At 40.7% G+C, this 9,729-nt stretch overlaps 2 protein-coding genes across 5 annotated transcripts; one reads left to right on the top strand and one right to left on the bottom strand.

The window, feature by feature from the left end:
* Positions 1-3,459: 3,459 nt before the first annotated feature.
* snrpa (small nuclear ribonucleoprotein polypeptide A) lies at positions 3,460-7,050 on the bottom strand. 2 transcript variants are annotated; one of them, XM_008309657.3, is made up of 7 exons: positions 6,925-7,050; positions 5,353-5,432; positions 5,091-5,263; positions 4,528-4,704; positions 4,211-4,381; positions 4,009-4,097; positions 3,460-3,907 (listed from the first exon to the last, which is right to left on the bottom strand). In XM_008309657.3, exons 2-7 carry the CDS (start codon positions 5,423-5,425, stop codon positions 3,748-3,750), a joined length of 843 nt encoding a protein of 280 aa, XP_008307879.1. In that variant the 5' UTR covers positions 5,426-5,432; positions 6,925-7,050; the 3' UTR covers positions 3,460-3,747. The 2 variants fall into 2 exon arrangements, with proteins under 2 accessions (XP_008307879.1, XP_008307878.1); XM_008309656.3 differs by lacking the exon at positions 6,925-7,050 and adding an exon at positions 5,828-5,910.
* actmap (actin maturation protease) lies at positions 6,323-9,587 on the top strand. Of its 3 annotated transcripts, none has more exons than XM_008309661.2 (7): positions 6,323-6,612; positions 6,945-7,166; positions 7,561-7,629; positions 7,804-7,928; positions 8,099-8,228; positions 8,414-8,484; positions 8,998-9,587. In XM_008309661.2, the coding sequence occupies exons 2-7, from the start codon at positions 6,970-6,972 to the stop codon at positions 9,324-9,326; spliced, it is 921 nt and encodes a 306-aa protein (XP_008307883.1). In that variant the 5' UTR covers positions 6,323-6,612; positions 6,945-6,969; the 3' UTR covers positions 9,327-9,587. The 3 variants fall into 3 exon arrangements, with proteins under 3 accessions (XP_008307883.1, XP_008307882.1, XP_008307880.1); XM_008309660.3 differs by having other exon boundaries at positions 6,323-6,618; XM_008309658.3 differs by having other exon boundaries at positions 6,335-6,535.
* The last annotated feature ends 142 nt before the right edge of the window (positions 9,588-9,729 follow it).

Genomic DNA, 9,729 nt, shown 5'->3' with positions numbered 1-9,729 from the left:
CGATAGAGATAGTGTGGGAGGGGGGAGGGGAGGGGGGGGAGAGGGGGGGGGGGGGGAGAGAGAGAGAAGGAGAGCACAGAGGGTGTGTCCTGAGGCAGGGAATATCCGTCTTTCAGCTCTTGTCTAGATGGTTCCCAGCGCGCAGCAGCGCTCTCATCCCATTCTCTCTCTCTCTGTCTCTCTCTCTCTCTCTTCTTCCTACTTTCTTTAAAACACCTGTAAACCAGCCTAAAGTTGTTGCCCCCCCCCCCTCCCCATTCTATACACATTTACGCATGGGATTACGCTGAATGCGTGTCGGATCTCACATCACCGTGGGTTTTCTGTTTCCTCCCCACCTTCACCTCGCCGGTTCCTCTCCTCCGGTTTCAGTGCTCCGCTGTCCCTCGGCTCACTTCAAAGCTCCGCCGCAGCATTTAAGCGGCTGCGCATTTTTCGCTGTGGCCCGAGTGGCCTCTGAACGTTTCTGTGGCAGGGCTTTGAAGCTGAGGCCATCCATCACTGCAATCATCTGTGCCAATGATGAAGCAGTGAAAGTTGTTTACTAGAGCCACCGCCGTCACCTTCTTCAAATTTGTGTCAAGAGCAGCGGAGCACTAAGCAACTTTGGGCTTGTGGTCAGTTGGTCATTCTCACCTCTGACCTCTTTCCTCAAGAGGTCAGAGGTGAGAAGCTGCATGACTTCTGACACAGCACAGCATTGCACAGAACCAAATGTGACCTCTGCTTTTGACCCATCAAGCTCAGAGCACCTCAGTCCGCTTCCTTAACCACTGAGCCACCACTGCCCCTAAAAAACTTGATTCCACTGGGGCTCGAACCCAGGACCTTCTGCGTGTAAAGACATGATAACCGCTACACTATGGAACCTTCTGGATATCCAACCCTTAATTAATCATCCTCATACTTCCCTATTTTCCTGCAGTAATAAATGGATTTGTGCCCCCACCCACACCGAGGTTGTTGAGGGACGGCATATGTTGTGCTTCACCCTAGATTTTTCTCTAAATGGGATTTTAGTTCACAAAAACCTACAACATTTCAGCTGGCTACATCCATATGGTCCACATTTTCAAAGCTGTTGTTACTCATAGATGAGGAATCCCAATGTCATTTCATGTACCTATAGCTAATGTATTTTGAATTATACATAGTGGGAACAACTGAGTTAAACCACATTTCCACTGGGTGATGATGGTTTCCCTGGGTCGTTACCTCCTCAAACTATTCCCTTCTTTGAATTACATTATAGTCCGCCTCTGTGTGTTTGGACAGCTGCTGGCCTGCCTAGCCTATATTTTACGCGTTAGCCTAGCGATGCTTCATAAAGATGACGAGAAAGAGAGCTGCATCTTGCACAGACCAGTATTGGCGCCAATCACATGGCATATTTTCCACATTTGACCTCTGGTTATTCATCATGACCCTGACACAATGTGGCTTCTTTATCATAAGAAATCTAATGAGATTCAGCCTCCGTCCTCCTCCTCCTACAGCTTAAGGTCTATCACGGTCTTGTTGTTCAAGAGCTTCCCTGACAACCGCTGGTGTTTCCGTGGCCTGGTGCTCTACAGTGACCCCGCAGCAGAACAGAGGGCTCTTGAGGACCAACGTCTCAATTTGCATAAAAGAGCAGTGACCTCAAAACATGAGCTGAATTTTAAGTTAGTGTCCAAAAACACATGGGGACATACAAGTAGTAGTTCTGCTCAGAAGGTGCTGCTACTGATGCTGTTTGGGGTTCACCTGCAGCGGGCTCTGCCTCTCCTCCCCCTGCTCTCTATATTTGTCTCAACATAAGAACGTGAAGTGTTGGATCTTTGGCACCATCTAACGGCCACACGTCTAAACAATTTGCGGCGTTATAAACGATGTGCGTTTAAAACTTGATGGAAATGAGTACGATCATCATATTTAAAATGAATTCATTTTTCAAAAATAAAACACCTATAAATAGACTTAGTTATTTTATAGGTGTTGGTTAAGTTATTATTGATCCCAACAGTATGGTGTTTTAAATCTAGATAGATAACACTTTTTCTGCCCAACATTGTTTTTTTAATTAATTTTAAATCTAGATAGATAACACTTTTTTTTCACTTTTTTTTAATTATTTTTTTTTTAAAATGTATAACTTATTATATTATAATACTATATAACTATAACTTGTTTTTATTTAATTATTTTTTATCTTTATGATACCTTCCACAACATAAACTGTTGAGTTTTCTTGTTACTTGTTCATTATAATCTATAACAATAACAGAATATATACAAATGTATACTGCATATATGTCAACGTATGTATATATACACACACATACAGTACATGTATATGTCCATAAATACATGTAAATATAGATAAAATGCATCTGATTTAACAGGTCAAACACTAATGTTTACATTTACTCTGAAGCAGCACTGACAAGAAGGCCAGTCCAGTCTGAGGCCCATACAGAAGTATGAGTGGCATGCCATTTCCTGCCACCAATACTGGCTGTGTTTGTGTACGTGAGGGCACATATGGCACACTGGCCGCTAAGGTCAGTCTTTTCTCAAGGCAAAATAAAGGAGTGTAGAAAAGCTTGGGAAAGTGCAGAAGAATGTGCATATCTGAATTCACTGTCAAGCTGACCTGAGGACAATTACGCAGGGCACAGTTTAAGTCCACAACAGGGAGGCCCACTGTGAGCCGGGCACTGTTGATAGTGCGTGGCTAAATTAAACTTTTCAGGGTCTAATTCACACATCACTCTGCCCCTCTCCCATGAATCAAGCCTTTGAGACAGAGAGCAGTGCTCCCTACTGGTATGCAATTATTGTGCAGTACAAAGTGTCAGAACTGAGGGGGATTTTCAGTGTTCTGCAAAACACACAGTAAGTATTCCCTAATTGGCTACTGGAGAGACGTTGGTTTTCATCAGTTTTGAAAGCAAATAGTACACAAATCTCATTTTTACGACTAATCTATTAATCATTTTACTTTATAAATTTAGACATTTCCGTAGGTTCACCCTCGCCTGCAACAGTGAACCGAATCTCCAGGTTGACGGTGTTGTTGGTTTGAGTTACTGGAAAAATTGATTTATATTACATTATTTCTAATGTTTTATAAAAGACAACTCATCAATTATTCAAGAAAAGCTTTTAGCTGTTTCCTTCAAGGGTTGCCACCTCCACCCGCCCACCCAACCCCATTCTTCTACTGTTACAAACATTTTCCAGATCTGTACCACGTCTAAATTTTCTGACCTCTGACCTTTTTTACCTTTTAACTTGGAGCCCAATATGTAATAAATGCATCTATACCATGATTTAAAAACAAATACAAAAAAAGAAAACAAAACGCCTCACTGAACTGGATTTTGTTTTCAACTCCAATACACAAGTGAAATATTTTAACGCTAATTTAAATTACTTGAGGACACTCAAGCTGGACAATAATCACAGGAACATAAATGAGAGAATCTCACATTTTAATTAAAAAAAAGGAAAAAGCTCCAGGTACAATGTCTGGGTGACCAGACTCTGGGTGCAATGCTCAGAAGTATATAAAAAGCACACACACAACGTGAAACAAGTATACTTACATGTAATCCTGGAGGAAGAAAAAAGAAGAAGAAGAAAAAAAAAAAAAAAACACCCTCATTACAAATTTCTAAAATTGATGGATATCAATCATCATTCAGGTCAGTAGTTCTCATGAATTTAAAAAAAAACCCAGTTGTGATTGTGAGGAAAAAGACGTTATTTCTTGGCAAATGAAATCTTCATTGCGTTCGACTGCGTGATCTTGAAGCCTTGCAGTGCATCTCGTGCAGCACCAGCTTGAACTTCATTGTCAAACTCCACAAAGGCGATGTCGTGACGGCCAGGGACCAGACGCACTTCCTTGAAGCCTGGAAACCTACAAAGATTTTTTTTTTGTAAACATACAAAAATTCAGATTGAGCTTCACACTTAATGTTGACACCAGGTATAAATTTTAGCCAATGTGTGGTTACGGACTGGTTGAAGAGCATGGAGAGCATAAGTTCGTTCGTTTCTTCCGGAAGGTTGGTGAGGAAGAGAATGTGGTTGGGTGGGTTTTCTGCAACCTTTTTTTTTAATTTAAAAAAGAAAAAGAAAAAAAGGAAAATTATAATCAGAACACAGGCAGAGTAAAGTAAGTTTTAATAAGTAAATGCAGAGAAGATGGAAAACACAGTACCTGCCCGGGCATTTGTCCCGGCATCTGTCCTGCCATCATCTGACCTGGAGCCATGGCACCAGGCATCTGACCAGCCATACCTGGAGGAGGCATCATGCCTGGAGGGGGCATGTAAGGTGGCTGACCTGGCATGTGCATCATGCGAGGAGCCTGGCTCATGGGAGGCATTCCCTGGAGAACAAAGTTCACCCACATCAAATAAGGTTAAAGACTCACTTATATTCACAGTGAATGACTACAAACAAAGTGTGCTGAGCTTATATACATTTCATATATAAATTAGGTGCTATGCTATGTCCAATTTCTTTGACACTTACAGGCATAGCAGCAGGGACACCAGCGACCATTGATCCAGGTGCCGCAGAGCCACCTTTCTTTGATGCCCCTGGTTCTGTTACTTTGGGCTTTTTCTTCTCCTTTTTGCGATCACGCTCCACATACGTACCCTTCATCTTAGCTATTATATCAGAGTCCTGCTTAGCATACTGGATGCGCTGCAAGAACATAGTAAGAATAGAGTTTAGAAACATCTGGGCTAAAAGTAAGATGAACTATGTGGTATCAGTACAAATCCACATGTCTTATGACTAAATGACACCTAAGAGCTTAAGTGTTGGTTCAAATCATTCAACATGGATAGATTCAGTTTAGTCAAAGCATCGTTTGGTCAAAGCTATAAATTGATTTTCTTAACGAACTCAGCCAAACGAACCCTTGTGGGACTGGAAAAAAAAAAAAAGGATATCCACCCTCTCTAGTAATTAAATTAATTGAGTTGAGACAGTTAAAATCAAATACCACACCCACTGTGTAAATTATGAATTAAGTCATGCGTTGATTACATTAACGTTTCATTGTTTCCATTTTTATCACGACTTACCATTGGTTTGTCATAAAAAGGGAATCCCTGCATGGATCTGAGAGCGTTGGAGGCGCTGTTGATCTCTTTAAAGATGACAAAAGCCTGACCTTTCATTTTCAGGTTATGTGCCACCAAAATGTCCAAAATCTGTCCAAATTGTGAGAAGATTGCGTACAGCGACTTCTTCAACTCTGTAGAGGATACAAAAACCGGACGTATCGCACACTGGGTTTCTGAACTGGACAACAAAAAGCTAGGGAATAGCGTTTACAAAACTCACCATCTTTCTTAATCTTTTCGTTTAAGTTGTTGATGTAGATTGTATGGTTAGGACGAACTTCTGGTGTAGTCATCTTCAAGCTTGTTTATGAATTTAGACACTGAACATTTAAAGAATGAAAATTTAAAATTTATTTTAAATTTCACACACGGGCACTGTTTCACGACTGATCATGCAGCATGTAGTCATCTTCACGCTTGTTTATGAATTTAGACACTGAACATTTAAAGAATGAAAATTTAAAATTTATTTTAAATTTCACACACGGGCACTGTTTCACGACTGAGCATGCAGCATGCTAACGTTAGCACATAAGCTAAATAACGTGGAGTGAATACTAGCCCACACGTTTTTTAAGAGAACATTTCTTACATTATTTATTACATAAATACATTGTGCGTATACTTGTGTTTGTTTCAAACAAGTTTTGAAAATGTACAGAAACGGTATGCAAGAAAAGCAGATTATACTCAACCCGAATTGTTGAATGAAAGTCCCGGCGAAGTCAAATCACGTTGGTTGTTCTCGCGTTAAATAAGCCGAATACGCAAGTTCCGGTGTTTTCTTCACCACCTTAAAAAACTTAATTATGATGAAATCAAGTATAACAGACAGTAGTTCATTTAAGTTAAGAGGTTTAGATAATTTTGACTGTATTTACATTGCGTATTATGTGTTGTTGTCCTGTAAATATATCACTCTATACTAAATTTTACAACATTTTCTCAACGTAATTGTTTTGTTTTACACTTACATTTAGTATAGCTTATTTTGATCTGATTATGTTTGCATAAAGCCTGTGTTGAAGTATTAATCCCACAATAAACCGTGACATAATGTGAGCACATACATAAATGATGACCTCTGCTGGTCATAATGCAATGCTTCTATGTTATTCTAGACGTATAACAGGCAGAGCCAATTCTTTCCAAATATAGTCAAAAGCAAAAACTGACTGTAATGTTTTATAATATACATTATAAATGCAATATACTCAGTCAGTCATTATTTGTTCGTACAGTGCATATAAAGGGCACTTAGTGTTTTCACAACAATACTAAAAACGCAACATTCGCGGGGCGTGGTGTGTGCTTCAAGGGGCTGTAACTGCTGTCTTTTAAAACTACAAGATGGCGGCGTCCTGTTAAAGTCCGGCCGTGGGTCGGAAACGAGAAAAGGACTCGTAAGAAATTATATGAATACATGATGGAAGAAGAGCTTGGTCAATAACTATAAGGGCTTTATTGTGTTAAGGAAACGGTAAAGGTAGAAGGAGTCTCATTTTTCTTTTGATCCCTTCAAACTGGACTCGAAAGAAACAGTTCTGCTAAATATACCCAGAAGGGGGGCAGCAATGTAATACCGTGGATATTATTTGTCTCAAAACGCTTACAAAGACAAAGTTCTAAAGCCTCAGTAAACAGGGATTGAACCCGGTGTAGTTGCTAATTATAGTAAACACACAAACGTATATGTCTTTCTTTGTGCTTAATATCAAATGAGAACTAATATAAACAACACTTGCCGTTACAATTAAAGCAGTATGTGTTTTCAAAGCTAGCTGTCACTTACCATGCTTTCTATTGCCGAAGGTTTAACCCGGAAGGAGCTAAGGAAATGTCAATGGAGTGCCCCCTATTACCTCCACCTCCTCCACCACCACCACCTGCACCAGGTCCTCCACCACCATGTCTTCCTACAGCCTCGTCAAAACACAGGGAAAAGAAGCTGTACCAGACTATAGCCAGCAGCAGGAGCCCTGTAGAGGGCGACAACACAGAGGCTTGTCTTCTACTTAGTCAGAGGGATAGCAGGTATGAACATCTATGAGCGTCGGTAAGGTAGAACCTGCTGTACAGTGAGGGGTTCTGGTTTTACTACTGCCATTTCTGGTCATCATATGAATCACAGTATGAATTATTAATGTCCCTTCACAACAAACCAAGCAACTGAACCTGAGCAGAGAGGTGTCATGAAAATTCTGCTATTATATTTTAAAGGTAATTCCGACATCATCCTGGGAGCATCTTAGTGGTTACAGAATGTAATCAAGGAATTGCTGGTTTAAATCCCAGAGTCCCTTAAGCTTGCAACAAAAATATAGTTTCTCCAGGGTGTAGTACCACAGCAACAGCCCAATTATTTTTGTAAATAAAGCCAGTTATGATTAAACAATGTCTTAGTAATGTGTGTTAACTTGTGCGTCAGTTTTAGGAAGGACCTGCAGTGGATCCTGGTGAACACGTACATACCTTCTCTCATCCAAGACGGTCCACAGTGAGTTAGCAAACACTGTCAGGTTACCTTTTACTAGAAGGTTACATAAGACACACAGAGGTACAACATTGATTTTGTGTTTCTGGTTTGACCTGCATGCTTTCAAGTTGACGTCATAAGACATGGCCTACACTATGCGCCAGGGTGTGACTGTGTCATTTGTTTGACTTTTAGGTGTGGTCTGGTGGCTCTGTGGATGGCTGCTCACCTCCAACAGCCAGAGCTGAATTTAGATATGGAAACTTTGGTTCAAAAAGCACTGAGCAGGGGGTACACGGCACAGGGGGAAATGTTTTCAGGTAACTGAGATGTACAGTATAAACACTTTTTGTATCCCATTTATGTTCCTAAAGAACTGTCAACGTAAAGCCTGGCTTCTTACTGAAGCATGAAAACGTCAGTCAAGATATATAAAAATGAATAGTTTAAACTCTCATTGTGAACTCTTGGAGGTGTTTTGTTTCAACAGCCAACAACATGGCCATGCTGGCAGAAGAGCTCTGTGGCTGTAAGGCTGAACTGCTGTCTGGAGGTTTGAGTGGTAACAAATCTGCTGCCATCGTCACGCACCTGTGGGGGAGACAACCTGTTCTCATCCCGTATCCTGTACATGAGCAAATCTGCCACTATCACTGGTTGTTTGTCACAAGAAAGAAATTAATTTTCATTTGTCTCTGCCATACCTACATCATTTTAACCTTTTTAGTATAAATTCAATAGATTTTTGGAGTAATTAAATCAGGCCTGGAGGAGTGTATGTTTGGTTCTTTGACTCTGTGTACAGATATGATAAGGACCGCAACCATGAGCCATGTCAGCGCAATGGCCACAAGGCTCACTGGGCTTGTGCTTCAGGTAAGAAGACTGTACCAGAAGTCAGTGTTGTGTTGGCAGCATAAATTACTATAGCATGAAAAAGTCTCTGTAATGTTACACAGATGCATGTATTATACACGTTATGTATAATTCCATACAATGTATGAGGATTACGCTGCATCTAAAACAACAAATCAACACAAGAAATATATATGTATATTTGTTAAATGAGCTTCGGCTCTGACTTTTGTGTAACTTTAATATTAATTTCCATTGTTGCTACATATTTAAATAAGTTACATGTATTCAGTTAAAGAATTTGGATTGCAGCCTAAATTATTTTTAAATGTAAATCAAGCTAATTATTATTGAGGCTAGTTGATTGTATCGTTCATCATCAGTTAAATGGTTATTCATTGTGCTATCACACATTTTAGTTATAGGGTTATATACATTTTTATACATTTTTTTTAATGAAAATCTTCAGGTTGTAAACTAGACCATTTAGTCTAACTTTAACCACTATGTCTCTGTTACTTCATCTGTGCCCAGGTGTTCTCTTGGGTCTGGATGCAGGTAGTGTGAGTGAGAAGCACCTTCAGGTGGAGCCCAGTCTTCCATGGCTCCACCTGCTGACTGATGCAGGTTTACCTTGCCCTGTCAGCAGCTCAGGACTCAGAGAGGTTCACGTTCTGGCCAAGCAGGGGTTGAGTCTGCGCTATCAGCTGTGGAGCATGGACAGCGTCGCCAAGAGCAACGAGCAGCTGAGGACGATGGACCCCGAGAGGGCTGATGATGGGACCCAGTATGTGGTCCCTGAAGGAGGTCTGGAGGAAGGACTGGCAGGACGAGTGGTGCTGCTCCACACCAGGACACAGTGACACATGACAGGCTGCTACACCATGAGGACAACAGCCACAACAACAATCAGCCAACGTTCGCTAGGAGGTGACTGGGTGATTAGTCAGCACAGAGATGCAGATGAAACGCTACTGTACACACACACACACACACACACACAGTTTAGTGTGTGTGACGCCTTGTCGGAGCAGAAGGAAAGTTTAAACTTCAGAAACCTGATGTGTCTCTCCCTTAGACGTCAACAACAACACAATAGTTAGACAGAAGCTGTAAACCCTAGTTTAGTAATAATTAAAGTTTGAATGCAGTATACTGTAGGCATATCATTGAGAGTCCAAGTTCTTGATGATCCTGTTCGCTGCTCATCTGTTGATATTTCTGTGAAAGAACATTTACAAAGGTCAAAGCAAGGTCAAGTTTTTA

The sequence above is a fragment of the Cynoglossus semilaevis genome, chromosome 4 (assembly GCF_000523025.1).
Source record: "Cynoglossus semilaevis isolate Cse_v1.0 chromosome 4, Cse_v1.0, whole genome shotgun sequence".
Classification (NCBI taxonomy): Eukaryota; Metazoa; Chordata; class Actinopteri; order Pleuronectiformes; family Cynoglossidae; genus Cynoglossus; species Cynoglossus semilaevis.
Note: the sequence above shows the minus strand (reverse complement) of the source record. Positions and strands in the feature narration are given on the sequence as shown.

Excerpts from the sequence above, each read along its gene's own strand:
- snrpa (XM_008309657.3), bottom strand. The coding sequence starts at position 5,425 with ATGACTACACCAGAAGTTCGTCCTAACCATACAATCTACATCAACAAC. Across the intron at positions 4,382-4,527 it reads GTGTCCCTGCTGCTATGCCT|GGAATGCCTCCCATGAGCCA; the intron begins GTAAGTGTCAAA and ends TTTGTTCTCCAG. Across the intron at positions 3,908-4,008 it reads CTCTCCATGCTCTTCAACCA|GTTTCCAGGCTTCAAGGAAG; the intron begins GTCCGTAACCAC and ends AAATCTTTGTAG.
- actmap (XM_008309661.2), top strand. The coding sequence starts at position 6,970 with ATGTCAATGGAGTGCCCCCTATTACCTCCACCTCCTCCACCACCACCA. Across the intron at positions 7,167-7,560 it reads CTTAGTCAGAGGGATAGCAG|TTTTAGGAAGGACCTGCAGT; the intron begins GTATGAACATCT and ends CTTGTGCGTCAG. Across the intron at positions 7,630-7,803 it reads CTCATCCAAGACGGTCCACA|GTGTGGTCTGGTGGCTCTGT; the intron begins GTGAGTTAGCAA and ends TTTGACTTTTAG.